Source organism: Bombyx mori, chromosome 23, assembly GCF_030269925.1.
Source record: "Bombyx mori chromosome 23, ASM3026992v2".
NCBI classification, from domain to species: domain Eukaryota; kingdom Metazoa; phylum Arthropoda; class Insecta; order Lepidoptera; family Bombycidae; genus Bombyx; species Bombyx mori.
This window is the reverse complement of record NC_085129.1, coordinates 16,782,841-16,798,390: the sequence shown is the minus strand read 5'-3', so window position 1 is coordinate 16,798,390 and position 15,550 is coordinate 16,782,841. Positions and strand designations below refer to the sequence as shown.

The 15,550-nt window shown below is 39.6% G+C and overlaps 3 protein-coding genes across 3 annotated transcripts; 2 read left to right on the top strand and 1 right to left on the bottom strand.

Annotated features, from left to right (window-relative positions):
- The first annotated feature begins 151 nt into the window (after nt 1-151).
- LOC105842893 (uncharacterized) lies at nt 152-3,606 on the top strand. The gene is made up of 2 exons (XM_038019195.2): nt 152-634; nt 3,374-3,606. The coding sequence occupies exons 1-2, from the start codon at nt 486-488 to the stop codon at nt 3,528-3,530; spliced, it is 306 nt and encodes a 101-aa protein (XP_037875123.1). The 5' UTR covers nt 152-485; the 3' UTR covers nt 3,531-3,606.
- A 1,159-nt stretch (nt 3,607-4,765) lies between these two features.
- Nucleotides 4,766-5,913, top strand: LOC105842302 (uncharacterized). The gene is made up of 2 exons (XM_038019194.2): nt 4,766-5,039; nt 5,577-5,913. The coding sequence occupies exons 1-2, from the start codon at nt 4,964-4,966 to the stop codon at nt 5,813-5,815; spliced, it is 315 nt and encodes a 104-aa protein (XP_037875122.1). The 5' UTR covers nt 4,766-4,963; the 3' UTR covers nt 5,816-5,913.
- A 288-nt stretch (nt 5,914-6,201) lies between these two features.
- LOC101737739 (ets DNA-binding protein pokkuri) lies at nt 6,202-14,642 on the bottom strand. The gene is made up of 4 exons (XM_004930693.5): nt 14,315-14,642; nt 10,090-10,213; nt 8,757-8,911; nt 6,202-7,982 (listed from the first exon to the last, which is right to left on the bottom strand). Exons 1-4 carry the CDS (start codon nt 14,315-14,317, stop codon nt 7,914-7,916), a joined length of 351 nt encoding a protein of 116 aa, XP_004930750.1. The 5' UTR covers nt 14,318-14,642; the 3' UTR covers nt 6,202-7,913.
- Nucleotides 14,643-15,550: the final 908 nt, after the last annotated feature.

Below are 15,550 nucleotides of genomic sequence, written 5' to 3'. Positions count from 1 at the left end.
TAAGATATATAGTTTAAGAAAAATCACAAAAAACTTACAAAAAGTCACTTGTTCCTATTCACCCATGCGGTGGGTGAATCGAGTCGCTTAATGGGACAATGGTTTTTCGATATGGCTGGCGCTGTTTAGTTGTTAAGTACGTGCCTAATATCTTTAATGAGTTACAAAACTTTGATGACTAAATTAAACTATTTCATGTTCTTAAACACTAAATAAAAGTAATTTTCAGTTCAACAAAGTTAAATCTAACAACTCAACAAAAGTATTGTGACATCACAGATTTGTCCCTATTCTACTTCTAGTCCCTATTCCATCCAACGCCTCCGCGAAGAAATGAGGAGGGGAGGAGCACTATTCAAGACACTACATGAAAACTCAGTCATTATCAAAATCTCTAAACCATCTAGTTTTTCAAACTAAACAAATAATTTACGTAAACATAATACGTACTAATACGCATTATAAAAAAGAAAATGTCCTAAAATATGAATTTAGAAGAGATACACACAATATTAAAAGCCGTCACCGGATCAGAGGGAGTCAGTTATGCCGTCACGAAGGAATATTTTACCAGAAGCGGCATAATTGACGGCAGAATGATAAGCGAGAGTTTGTTTGATGAAGTTTACGAAAGGTTTGTTTTCATATTCGTGAAACGTAGGTATATAATACCTATAAGTCTTAATAGGCACACGAGCACACGGCTCACCTGATGGTGGTTGGTTACCGTCGCCCATGGACTTCAGTAATGCCAGGGGCAGAGCCAAGCCGGTGCCTACTGCTTAATACTCTCCACAAGCCTCGTTTGAAGAAGAACATGTCATAGCGCTCGGGAAACACCGTGGAGGGGAGCTCATTCCATAGTCGGATGGTACGTGGGTAAAAATACCTCGGGAAACGCACTGTAGATGACCGCAGTGGCTCCAGGTAGTATGGATGTACTCTACTCCGGTGGCGGGCGGTGCGATGGTAAAAACGAGATGATGGTATCATCTCGAACAATTCCTCAGAGCACTCCCCATGGAACATGCGGTACAAAATACAGAGGGAACCGAAGTCCCTTCGCAGACCCAGAGGTTAAATAAATAGTTACTGGAGGTATTAAATAGTTACTGGAGCCCATAGACATCTACAACGCAAATGCCGCCACCCACCTTGAAACAAGAGTTCTAAAGTCTCAGTTTTTACAGTACAACGGCTGCCTCGCCTTTAAAACCGAAACGCATTATTGCTTCACGGCAGAAGTGTGTTGGGGTAGGTGGGAGTGAATTCAGGGTGGTGGAACCTACCCGTGCGGACTTACAAGACGCTCTACCACGAATAATTGCTTAATAATATAATACACAAAGTAGAAAAATATGAAATAATGCCATCTTACATACATATAAAAAAAAACGCGCGATTGTGCTGTCTTGGATTCTTCAATAGTGATTCACCGTCGTCGAACCCGTCGTTTCCATTAACGGTGCTTTTAGGTACCACAAGCACCGGTCACCGTCCTCGTCGAACCCGTCGCTTGAGACGAAGGGCTCGACGAGCGAATTAACCCACAGACACAGCCCACTGAGTTTCTTGCCGGATCTTCTCAGTGGGTCGCGTTTCCGATCCGGTGGTAGATTCTGCGAAACACTGCTCTTGCTAGAGCCAGTGTTAGCAACACTCCCGGTTTGAGCCCCGCGAGCTCACCTACACGTCAAGGAGAAGCTGAAATAGCCTCTCAAGGCTATCAGCATAGGTAGGAAAGAAAGTGTTAAGTTTGGGATGTATTTTATAATGATATAGAATACTACAGAATGAATTAACAACAAAAGACTTAATTGCGTTTTCTGTAATTTAATAAATTAAGCAGTATTGGTGGTAACTGGTGGTAGGACCTCTTGTGAGTCCGCACGGGTAGATATCACCACCCTGTCTATTTCTGCCGTGAAGCTTTTCAGTTTGAAAGGTGGGGCAGCCGTTGTAACTATACTGAGACCTTAGAACTTATATCTCAAGGTGGGTGGCGCATTTATGTTGTAGATGTATATGGGCTCTAGAACCACTTAACACAAGGTGGGCTGTGAGCTCTTCCAGCCATCTAAGCCATAAAAAAATATATATTATTAGGTATACTAAAATACTCTTTATCACTGAATGAATGACAGGTGAGTGTTTTCGTCTAAGAAGAATATTTCTTAAAATTGAACAGCTTTAAAGGTTTTAAATAATAAAGGTTTTTATTTACATACATATAACAATCAAGATTTTGACTTAAAACCACAAGAGAGTAAGAGCGGCATTTTAAATTATCTCTGCGTTCCAATCAATTAAGACCATAATTTTTATGTCTATCTATTTCGGAATAATTAGGTCCTTAAACCCGTTGTATTCATATGAAAATATCACGTATTTAGATCTAGGATTCGCTGGAGGGATATTAAATCGCTGAATGAATTTAGCAATTGTTTTATAATATAATAAAAACATGACTTTTCGCACAGCAAAGAAAAAATAACATACCAAATTTTTTTTTTTTTTTTCCTACCTAAGCTGATAGACCTAGGGGCTATTTCAGCGTAACCCTAACTTTAGTAGGTGAGCTCACGGGGCTCAAACCTGATGACGTTGCTAACACGAACCCTAGCAAGAGCCGTGCTTCGCAGAATCTACCACCGGATCGGAAACGCGACCCACTGAGAAGATCCGGCGAGAAACTCAGTGGGCTGTGTCTGAGAGTTAATTTACTCGTCGAGCCCTTCGTCGCAAGCGACGGGTTCGACGAGAACGGTGACCGGTGCTTGAGGTACCTAAAAGCACCGTTAGAGGATCGGGAGGATCCGAGATGACGTGTTTTGGGCGACGTCGACTGCTTTCCATTCTGTCCGCAGGATCGGGAATGTAGTTACCGGCGGCCACGATGAGAGGGTTCTCATGTCGTGCCGCTTTATCGAAGTGGCGCATCGACGCCGACTGTAGATACTTACTGATGGACTCTAAGTCCAGGTCGTCATGGAGGTCGACGTTCCTGACGAACCACGGGGCTCCGACGGCTATCCTGCAAAAACGGGATTGAATAATTTGGAATGATTTTAAGTGAGTGCGGGCCGCGTGAGTGAACACTACACTTGCATAGGTCATGACGGGGCGTATGCAAGTTTTGTAGTGTCACCTTATTTCTAAGGGACATTTTACTTCGCCTACATATCATCGGGTAGAGACATCCTAGAATGAAGGCGGCACGGTCGCGTACCGTCTTGATGTGGGGGCGGAATGTCATTCTTCTGTCGAGGGTGACGCCTAAATATTTGACCTTCGGGGCCCACGGTATGGGCTGGTAGAACATCAATATCTTAGCAATAAACACGTTATATTTCACATAATATTTTATTTATAGACTGAGTCCAAACAGGGAACATTTGGATTTGTCGAAATTCATACAACTTTTCGGTATGTTGGCGCGAAACACAAGACAGGACGTCGAAGCATTGGCGATTAAATTCGATAATATCAAAGAAAGCGTGATCGACGGAATACGAAAAGGAAAATCATAATATTAATTAAATATGGACGTTTGCAATACGCTAGCACGCGGCCAATGTTGCTGTATTAAAAAAAATATACTTCAAATCGTTTTTTAATCATTAAAAAAAAATCGCATCCAACACACTTAATTTAATATGTTGAAAGAGCATATTTCCAGTCCTTATATGATAAATCACATTAAGCTACCGATTTATTCTGAGGGGCAGCCATTCATGTTTAAAAGGCGGGAAAATCGCTATGCAGTAGAATCGAAAATCATCACCACAGTAATTGATTTGAGATATAATAAACTTAAAAATATTTAAGTGAGTAGCAAGAATTTCAGTGTATAAAAAGTGTCCGCTGAAAGAGAGCTAATTAAGGTGGCGCCACAGTAACAAGTGGAAGGATTTTAAAAACAGCGCCTTAAACTGCCACACCGAGCACACGTCACTCTGTTTAAAACTGCTATATTCATATCATTTCCACTTCCTACACTAGCGCTATTTCGGTGAGTCTTCCAACAGCAACTTGGTGTTTACAGGCGGACACTTTTCAATTTGTTCCCAATACAAGATGGTCCTACTTACCTTCCATAGTTTACCGACTAATAGAACTAAAGTTTTGTTAAAATGTATCCAGATCTCGCTAAATGCCGTTACTGGCCGTCATTTCAACAAAATACATCTCATTAATAAATAAACATAATAATACCTATAAAATAACATCTTGAGCGAAAAAAATCTAGAAGAGTAATGATATTGTTTCGTGGGTAAGAGTAACGCCGTCTATCGACGAATAGCCGAACGAATATCAAATAATCTATTAGAACCTAGAACGCTCAAAAAGTACAACGCCATCTATTGTCAGATAGCGGAAACACACATCGAAGGTACTCGACTTGTGAGGAATTTTCTCGACGATTCTAGGGATGTCGTTTCGACTATAAAAGCGTTGCAGAGATGACACGCAGTCGGTTAGTAATCGGAACTACTTGAAACGAAACAGCGAACGGATCATTTTAAGCGAAGCGGAAGGAGTGAATTGACAATTTTAAAGTGTTTGTGAAGTGTTTTAATTATTCTAAGTGCTAATACTGTATCAACTTGTAATTTCTGTAGAATTTTTATTTATCCCGAACCCCAGCGCGTAGCAATATATTTACCTTAATCGGTTAATTTCAACTTTAAAATGATATTGTAAACAGTTAGTGCATTTACAATGTAAACTCTTTTATGTCATTTAATTATATTGATTCTCTTTGATGATATGACAAGCAAACGTCTTTTAGTGGTGAGCAATTCGAATAAATAAAAAAAACAATTAAAAAATCTAGTAGCAGCGACCCAAGACCACATGGATTTCCTACAAGAACATCTCAGTCAAAATTTTCAGATCGAAACAGCAACATTTGGATTCCGTTTAAAATTAAAATAAGAAGACGAAGAAAGAAAAAAAAACAATGGACCAATTTTTCGAAAAACTACAGAAAGACGGAAAGAACAGCGTCGACAACATTATCAAATGGATGAAAGATTGTGAGTGGATTTGTTATTAGCTAAAACCTAAAATGCCGCCTCCGTGGAAGCCGGTCGGTCTCAGTCGAAGGATCGGCTTCTGTGTGCTTAGTGCGAGTGTTTTAACATTCTCGATAGCGTAAAAGTTAACTCAAATTTGTATGGAGTTGGAATGTTTGCCTACGTTGGCCGGAAAGGGCGCTGTTCCAACTGCATAAAAATGTATGTTAACTTTTATGCTTTTTATTTTTATTGTGTAGATGGGTGTACGAGCTCACAGCCCACCTGTTATTAAGCGGTTACCGGAGCCTATAGATAAATGCCGCCACCCACCTTGAGATGTCAGTTCTAAGGTATCAGTATAGTTACTACTTTATGACAGAAATAGGCGGGGCGATGGTACCTACCTGTGCGGACTCACAAGAGGTCCTACCACTAGTAAAAAACGCTATCCAGAACGTTAAAAAACTCGCACTAAGCACACTGTTTGTGTGTGTTAATTGCAAGAATTACTATTAAATGGACTGAAATTTTGTTTTCATATCCATACGTTTTCAGCTAAAATAATAGATGAAGTGAAAGCTTCCGAGGAGAAGGCGCGAAAGTTGTTCGAAGGCGTTCCGGATATCAACAATATAGACATAAATAAATTGAAAGAGGTTATCAACAAAATGGCCGCCGAACAGAAGAAAAACGTTGAAGAGTTGACCACCATGCTCGAGAAGCAGCCGCCTAAGGTTTTGGACGCACTGCAGGCCGGAGCTAGTGCTTTTAAGGCAGCTTTAGAGAAAAAATAGCCTTATCAACACCACGTCAAGACCTAATTTTCATCGTCAGCCACCAATAAATTTAACATAGCATTCAAAGAAAATTAAATGGTATATTATAAATTAAACTCGCTTTTTTTTCTTTATTATATTATTTATTTATTGCTTAGATGTGTGGACGAGCTCACGGCCCACCTGGTGTTTAGTGGTTACTGGAGCCCATAGACATCTACATCTCAGTACAGTTACAACGGCTGCCCCGCCCTTCAAACCGAAACGCATTACTGCTTCACGGCAGAAATAGGCAGGGTGGTGGTATCTACCCGTGCGGACTCACAAGAGGTCCTACCACCAGTATGTGTATGTTGTGAATTATCATCACAAAATGGCCGTCAATAGGAAAATAAAACAACAGATTCGCTTGTAACATATTATTTATTACTAAAAGAGCCTTGACTAGATATATTTAATACTATATTTATTATGAATTACGAACTACAATATTAATAGTGAGATTAATAAACATTATTAGCTGATGTTTCCGATTTGAGGACAACGTTATTATTTTGTATTTTGCAATACATTGCGCGATATTTAATATATGCGAATTAATGATGAAGACGTTGTTACATTGATCACTTCTGACACAATCATGTTAAGAAACTATCAAGTAGTGAAATGTGATCACTTTTCACTGCTTCTTCCGCTAATTGTATGAAAAATACCCTTTTTTTAAACTTTTTTTTAACTACCCGCGCATCCCATTCGTAAGAAGATAGTAATGTATCGGGACTTCCCCGCGGAGTGACCACAACTGCACTAATTACCGTCACAATCGGACTAACAGTTTAGGAACTTTTAAAGGATACACATTTTTTATTTATTTATACATAGATACTGATTACAATATTTTTGCAAGTACCCGCGTTTGTGAGGTTCGCCGGGTTCGAATGGAAAATGTGCGAGCCGCATTGTTGGTCGCTGCATATTTTTGGAAGTTTCGGGTCAATGTGCGTCCGGTCTTTAATTTCCATAGTACACTAATCCCTTTATAACACGGTAGCAATCTACCGTGTTATAGAGGGTATAGACATAGAGCATAACGCGAATGTATGACGCCCGATAACGCGTTTTGTACAAATATAATACAATATAACCAATGTATTTATAATTCAAAAACTAGGAACACAAATTTAATAAATTTATTTTGTTGTATAATAACACAATTGAGGCAATGTGCAAAGGTATGCGTAAATTAATTATGAACTGTGCAAATCATTATAAATTTCAGAGAACAGAAATAAGGCCGTCAGCGCAAAAGTGGCCTAACCCACAATTTTTCATAATCATGCTTATACGTATATTTCCATTTATTTAAAATATAATCAATTTTGATGCAAAACCGGCCTATCTATAATTCCATAGCTTCACCCATAGATAGATGACTTTGTAAATATTACTTTTGGGCGTATTGTTTTATTAAATTCAAATTCTTGAAAACATAAACCTCATTGCTCCATAATAACTATCGTAAGCTTAGGCCACTTTTGCGCTGACGGCCTCACATATAACGCGTGAAATCCCCGGTTATACGGGGTTATTCTATCCGTGTTATACTAGGGACTGAAATCGCGTAATATAAAAATGCGTTATAAGAGTACCGCGTTATTGGGGCATTACTGAATTACAATGTTATAAGTAATGTTTCTATAGTACCTCCCGATCCATTAACGGTGCTTTTAGGTACCATAAGCACCGGTCAACGTCTTTGTCGAACCCGTCGCTTGTGACGAAGGGCTCGTCGAGCGCATTAACCCACAGACACAGCCCACTGAGTTTTTCGCCGAATCTTCTCAGTGGGTCGCGTTTCCGATCCGTCGGTAGATTCTGCGTAGCACAGCTCTTGCTGGGGTTAGCATCACTCCGGTTTGAGCCCCGTGAGCTCACCTACTAGTTAAGTTTACTCTGAAATAACCTCTCAAGGCTATCAGCTTAGGTAGGACAAAAAAATCGTACTATATCGAAAATTATGTATAAAAGCCTCTAAGATTAATTCAGTATAAGCTAGTATCTACATTCGCTTCCGTCGACATTAAGATGATACCGCGGGAACACATTCTGGTGGATGTTAGTTTTTGGACATCTTCTCGAAGAAGTCCTGTAGCGCCAGAGCTTTGGCCAGTCTCCTTCGGAAGTCCTAGAATTTATGATAACCCCGCGTGAGCAATGGTTAAGGAGTTATAACGGTCCGGTTTTTTTTATTGCTTAGATAGATGGGTGGACAAGCTTATAGCCCACCAGGTAAAGTGGTTACACAAGCCAATAGACCTTTACAACGTAAATGCGCCACCCACCTTGAGATATAAGTTTTAAGGTCTCAGTATAGTTACAACGGCTGCCCTTCTCTTCAAACCGAAACGCATTACTGCTTCACGGCAGAAATAGGCAGGGTGGTGGTGTCTACCCGTTCGGACTCACAAGAGGTCCTACTACCAGTTGTTTGGTCCTTTGTTGATGCCTTAGTAGATGGACGTGGTCCGTCTTTTGGGGTGTGGTCAATCAATGCCTCAGCAAAATGGATGTTTATAGGTAAAACTGTTTATTGTTATCGTCTATGGTATAATGGTTGATGAGGTTTTTGATAACGCGTGACTATTGTACTCGTATAATCAAGACTGCGACCTCACGTCTTGAGGTGGGTGGCAGCGTTGTCGTTGTGATGTCCATGCGCTCACTCAGAACGGTCATAGGTACGCTCACATATCTATGCGGTAAATACAAGAAAAATCAAACAAAGAAGCCCATTCCACAGAGCTAGAGTCAAAATCTTTAATTTTTGTTCCTATTTAGGATATCAGATCGCAGTAATAAAATATATCGTGGTCAAGTCTTGGAGTCGATCAGGATTATGTTGACAGATTCCTACACATAGATACGGAACGAGCTGATAAAAAGCGGCCCAAAAAATTACCTGATGCAGTTCAAATCCTTTGTTTGGAACCCTCGAAGCGAACATGTCCCTGGACATCAGACACAGGGCCTTCCCGTTCATCGGGAAACGCTCCGGGAGGCCACCGCGCCGCGACACCCACGCGCCGACGTCAGCGCGACACCAGGACCGAGGGTCTGGTGGGATGGAAGCCATTTAAAACCAGATTCGGTAGAACCTACTAAGCTGCGAATAGCCGTATAAAGAGCGAGAAAGAGAGAATACACTTTACTGCACAAACACAATTTACATTCAAAAAACAATCCAAAAAGCAGATGCATTTGTACAATTGACGGTCTTATCGCTAAAAGCGATCTCTTTCAGACGACCGTTTAATTTACCGAAATACTGGAAAATATAAAAATATAGCAGGTATGTTGCGGTGAACTATAGATAATACATTATTATAGAAAATATATACATACAATAAACAAAATATATACCGTTGACATATAATATAATATGAGCATATATCGCTTTTTCGCATTAAAAGTGTACAATTTCCAAAAAGATTCGAAATTGAGTTAATATGCGTAAAAATTTGGTATCACCAAGTAGTAGTACCTATGTTTAGTTAGGTAGTTTACCTATGTTTTGACTACTGTTAATAAAATTAATACATTATTATATCTTACTTTAAAAGACAGATAATGTAACTGGTAAAAATTAAAAAAGAAATGTTGCAAATATATCTTTAAGACTGTAAAGTAAAGTTTTGAGATTATACAGTTTTAATGCGAGAAGACGATATGTCCTCTATTTAGCGTATAATGTTTGTGTGGGTTAAGATCTTGTAAACTGACGGATATCTGAATCGAAGTCTAGTTTAAGTCGTCGTGGCCTAAAGGATAAGACATCCGGTGCATTCGTATGTAGCGATGCACCGGTGTTCAAATCCCTCAGGCGGGTACCAATTTTTCTAATGAAATACGTACTTAACACATGTTCACGATTGACTTCCACGGTGAAGGAATAACGTCGTGTAATAAAAATCAAACCCGCAAAATTATAATTTGCGTCATTACTGGTGGTAGGACCTCTTGTGAGTCCGCGCGGATAGGTACCACCACCCTGCCTATTTCTGTCGTGAAGCAGTAATGCGTTTCGGTTTGAAGGGTGCGGCATCCGTTGTAACTATATTGAGACCTTAGAACTCAATCTCAAGGTGGGTGGCGACATTTACGTTGTAGATGTCTATGGGCTCCAGTAACCACTCAACACCAAGTGGGCTGTGTGTCAGCATACCACGCAAACTAACATCTTGGTTCACGGGCGACACTAAAGCCTTAGACAGGCACTTCACTTAATTCCTTACCTAATGGGAGATCGTCTTCCTGCAACACCCTCAAGTCGAGAGCCCCCCACTGGCTCTCGTGTGCTGGCGGCACTCTGTCGCATCGGACCTGGGTCGGCATCGTGAAGACGGAGAGTGTGTAAGTCTGGAATCGAAAATAATTGCATTAATTTTTGTTTATGTATTCCCTACCTAAGCTGGTAGCCTTGAGAGGATATGCCTTATGTTTTAAAGTAGACTTAGCTATAGATCTTCGAAGGTCTGGGCGCTCCCGAAAACTTCGGTAACCTTATCGCAAACTAAATCCGTTGTCAACGCGAACGCATAATGGCCAACATAATAAATAATCCGGTCATTAGTACGGACGCTTTGCCCACATCCGGTTTCCGTCTATCATGGCGCCGGATTTCGTACAAATGAACGTTATCCGCGCGTTTCTTTGTGTTATTGTCGAGCATTTCCCGATTTTTATGTATAATTTCCGGTTTTCAATAATGGTATTGGACGGATCCTCGTCACTACTTCCTTCGTTATGGCCGTCAGTGCTCAATTCGTGTTGTTTCTTGTTACGGTTAGGGCTGGCTCGACATATCCATAATATAGTTTTATTCGGCTCACACAGACCAAAATCAAACCCTCAAAAATATAATTTGCGTAATTACTGGTGGTAGGACCTCTTGTGATTCCGCGCGGGTAGGTACCACCGCCCTGCCTATTTCTGTCTATTTCTGCCGTGAAGCAGTAATGCGTTTCGGTTTGAAGGGCGGGGCAGCCGTTGCAACTATACTGAGACCTTAGAACTCATGTCTCAAGGTGGGAGGCGCATTTACGTAGTAGATGTCTATGGGCTTCAGTTAACACCAGGTGGGCTGTGAGCTCATCCAACCATTAAGCAATAAAAAAATACAATTACCAAGCTTGCCTTCAAAACCATCAAAGGCACCTTCAGTGTTCAAAAGCAAACGGTAACACAAACATTCGGCCAATTAAATGTATTTAGGCCGTTCAAAGCACACGTCTCGTTTTAGGGGCGTAATAAAAAAAAAAAACTATAATGCCGACTTTACGTTCCTTTTTCGAAACGGGCGGAAGCGTCGATTTCGATTATGGCGCGTCCGTCCGTTTGGCGGGAAGACGGCGAGCGCGCTTCCGGTAAATCGAGTGACTTATTTTTTTTTTTGTCACACTTAAATAGATTAGCACATTTCCCATGAATGAACTAGTTGAGATTTTGTTTTTTTAATATTTATCAAGCGACGCGTTAAGAGTTAATCTATATAACTATCACCTTTAAATCTATAACAGAACTTTTCGGCGGGAACACGAGGAGTGAAGTAGTGCGATTTGTTTTATTTTGCCTATTTAGTGTTTCTTCAGGTTTAAATGTGTAATAACGGTGGTTTAATATCCGTGAAAGTGCACAAATGTGGGAAAATGAAACAAAGTCACTGGACGTAGCTTCTCGGGATCCTCCAAAAAGTCCACTGAAAAAATCTCAGTAAATGACCACCATTTTACTAGTTCTTAGTTACCAGTGTGGGAAGATATAACGACGGAGGAAAATTCTTCCACCGAGCGGGTGATATTGCTCGGTGGACCGATGGTCCGAATGTTGTTCGGAACTTGTATATATGCGAGCTTATCTTGATAATGTCGTAAGCGACATTCAGGCATCTGTCAAATATGTTACGTAGTATGATGGCTACCCGCCACAACCAGGTCATAAAATCCAATAAAAAAAGGGTGCGTGTACTTATGTACGCGCGTAAGAAGTTATACTTTATTTTTATTAAATCTATTTCTTTTTTTTTAAATATTAAATAATTAATAATAAATATTTAACGTTAAAAAATGAATGCTAATAACACTTTTTTTTACGAGTGTACATGTGCGAAAGTTCACCTGCGGCTATATTCAGACTCGCCAAGTTACGTCGGTCGTATTGTAATATGAGCGATTTAGTGGGCAACTTCATTTCTGTTAATTTTGTGTCACGGTGCATGCGCATCGTAAAATTTCACTCATCAATTTTTCATAACGCGCCTAAAGAAGTATAACTTCAAAAAATCTATAGCAATATTATCCACGCGTCAAGAGTACCTACATGCATTGATAAGTCTACCATTTCTGGCATGGTCACCCGCATTTAATGTTTGGCTAAATGTCTTCACATCTCTCGCTCGGGTTCCAATCTAACTTAAATTAACTGCAATTTAAGCTTCCGTCGTTCCGCAACCGGAAGCTCTAGAAAGCGCGGGAAAACGCAACAATGGCGGGAACTGGGCATAGCTTTCGAATTACAATAGACAATTAAGATGGACGACTTTTGTTGGTCGTGAGAAATTTTGTTGTCGACGAAGTCGGCACAGACTGACAGACTATAGAGACACGAACGCGTTCACAGCCCATCTGATGCTATGCGGAATGGAACGGCGAAGTAAAAATCAATAGGTTTATTTATTTATTGCTTAGATGGGTTAGACGAGCTCACAGCCCACCTGGTGTTAAGTGGTTACTGGAGCCCATAGACACCTAAAACGTAAATGAGAAACCCACCTTGAGATATAAGTTCTAAGGTCTCAATTATAGTTACAAGGGCTTCCCCACCCTTCAAACCGAAACGCATTACTGCTTGACGGTAGAAATAGGCAGGGCGGTGGTACCTACCCGCGCGGATTCACACGAGGTCCTACCCCGCCAGTAATTACGCAAATTTTAATTTGCAGGTTTGATTTTTATTTCACGATGTTATTCTTTTATCGTGGAAGTCAATCGTGAACATTTGTTGAGTACGTATTTCATTAAAAAAATCGGTACCCGCCTGGGATTCGAACACCGGTGTATAGCTCAACACGAATGCACCGGACGTCTTATCCCGTAAGCCACGACGACTTCAAAGGTTTGGAAAGTTTGCCATTACAATTCAAGCCATTCAAATTCATTTAAATTCAAGCCATTTCAAAAATATAATATATCGTGGCTCTCAAACCAAAATCTGCTATGTGCAAAAACTCTATTTTGAATTAACGAGTAAAAACATTTTCGTATAAAATTTTATATGAAAGTGAATTTTTAAGAACTATGTATATCAAATGAAAGCTTATAGATAAATATTAAAGCTATCGACACAACAGTTTTTTTATACGGTAGGTAGGGCTGTGAACTATACGAAAAGGTCAAAAAGTGTAAATCTCATAAAGTACACATAGCAGATTTTGGTTTGGCAACGACGATATGTAAGATTGGTAAGAACGGAACGTATCAAAAGAATTGTAAAACGGAGCGTTAAGATGTGTTAGAGAAAACTGTAAGAAAAGGAAAAAAGAATGACAGACAAAAGAAAAGCAAGATAAAGGTGTCAGATAATTTTTAATTACAATAACAAAAGATTGTAGAACAGTGGAATAGTTTTATTTTACGTGCCACAACCCTAATTCTATATATATATATTTTTTTTAAACTCATCAAAAATATCTTGTAATATTAAAACTGCACACTATCATTATATCGTCGACTGCCTCTCGTGCTTCTGCTGGCTACGAGGAACATCACGAGCTTAATCCAGTTGCCTAGAAGCTCCGGTGTTAGTCGAAGCTTTTCGCTGTCACACGACTTTCGGAACAGCGAGGGTGTCTTTATTGGTCAATTTTTATTTTTCCTACCTATGCTGACAGCCTTGAGAGGCTATATCAGTTTCTTGATGTGTAGGCGAGCTCACGGGGCTCAAACCGAGTGTGTTGCTAACACAGGCCCTAGCAAGAGCAATGCTTCGCAGAATCTATCACCGGATCGGAAACGCGACCCACTGAGAAGATCCGGCGGGAAACTCAGTGGGCTGTGTCTGTGGGTAACATCGACTTCAAGATGTCGGATTAACTTGAAAATTTTAAGCATCGCATCAAGGACCGATACAATAATTTTACAACTTTACTTTAGTCATCTGCTTTAATTAAGATTTTCCAAAAAACAGTTATTGATAACACTTACTAATACAAAAGAAATTATCGTATCGTTTATTAGTCAATGTGTTACACGCTTTTGTACCTATGTTAATGTATTTTTTTTCGTAAATATTTAATGTCAAACACTATCTATGATTTATTGAACAATAAAAACTACTTATTGTATTCTGCAATTTGCACATTTATGTTAAAAACTTATTTAAAGTTTACGATAATATCGCGCATGTGTATACCAAAGTAAAGTTCTAAATGAGTTAAATTACAATGTTTTAATTTCGACTCACCATTAAAATATATAAAATCTCGTACTACAAATTGCTGTTAATACACTTCCTTTAAACGAAAATTCACTAAATTTCAAATCACAATTTCAATATTTGTCCACACGAACGTCTACTCTCCTTCAGTGTTATTTTGCAACTGACTTGAAATATTATGAATGGACGAATGAACCAACGAAATTTGAATCCATGAATGAATGCAGATGTCTCGAACGGTTTAACAGACAGAAAAGATAACAATCTATCGGCTCTACTCTATTAAAACAGACCTTAACGTTTACATTTTAACACTTAATTTTCAATATCTTGAAAATTTACATAATACCACTTCACTTTGAGTTTTATTTGGAGCCATGCGCCAAGTGCCCGGATATTCAATTACGCGTCTCACTCTTTCTACAACAGCTTTCCATAAGCGTGAAAGAAATGCGAAGATTATTTTTTTCAAATCGATAATGAATTTCTCGCATCCTGCCTGTCAGCATGTGCCTCAGAAACTAATAGTTTCCGCGTAAATTGAATGTTTTGAAACGAACTAAGATTTTCAATGTTTGCATGAATATAGTCTTAATCTCTGTGAGATAAGGTTTATTTTAATTGTATGACATACCTGTTGTTTACGTTGCATTGATGCACAAAATAAATAATTAGGGACGAACGTTTCCGGAGCTATTTTCGTTTCCCGCGCAAATTTATTCGAGTAATGGCGGATTCGTTTTTAGAAACATCTTTTTCTGGAAAGCTGTTCGTTTATAGCCATAATGGCCTTTTAGTGGTGTATAGTTATAATAGTAGGGAAACGTTTTTTTTTTATGAGTTTTATCTTGTAATTCAGATTACCTTTCATTGTTTTGAGTTGTACACTAGATCAAGGTTAATTTTCGCTTTTTTTTCTCTTGCGCTTGAAAAAAAGCTCTTATAGCTTTTTTCCTACCTATGCTGATATCATTGAGAGGCTCTATTAGCGTTTTCCTGTAGTATGCGTAGGTGAGCTCCCGGGGCTCAGACCGGAGCGAGAGCAGTGCTTTGCAGAATCTACCACCGGATCGGAAACGCGACCTACTGAGAAGATCCGGCGATTCATTCGCGAACCAAATGCTCTTGAGTTGTTAGGTCTCCTTCGGAGGCGCTCGGGCAGTTGTTAGTAAATTCCACCCCTCCTGGCTGAGCCTTTGCTCGCCCATCTGTCCTGATCAAACCGAATCACCGGACCATCAGTAATTCTTCCTTCATAAAAAA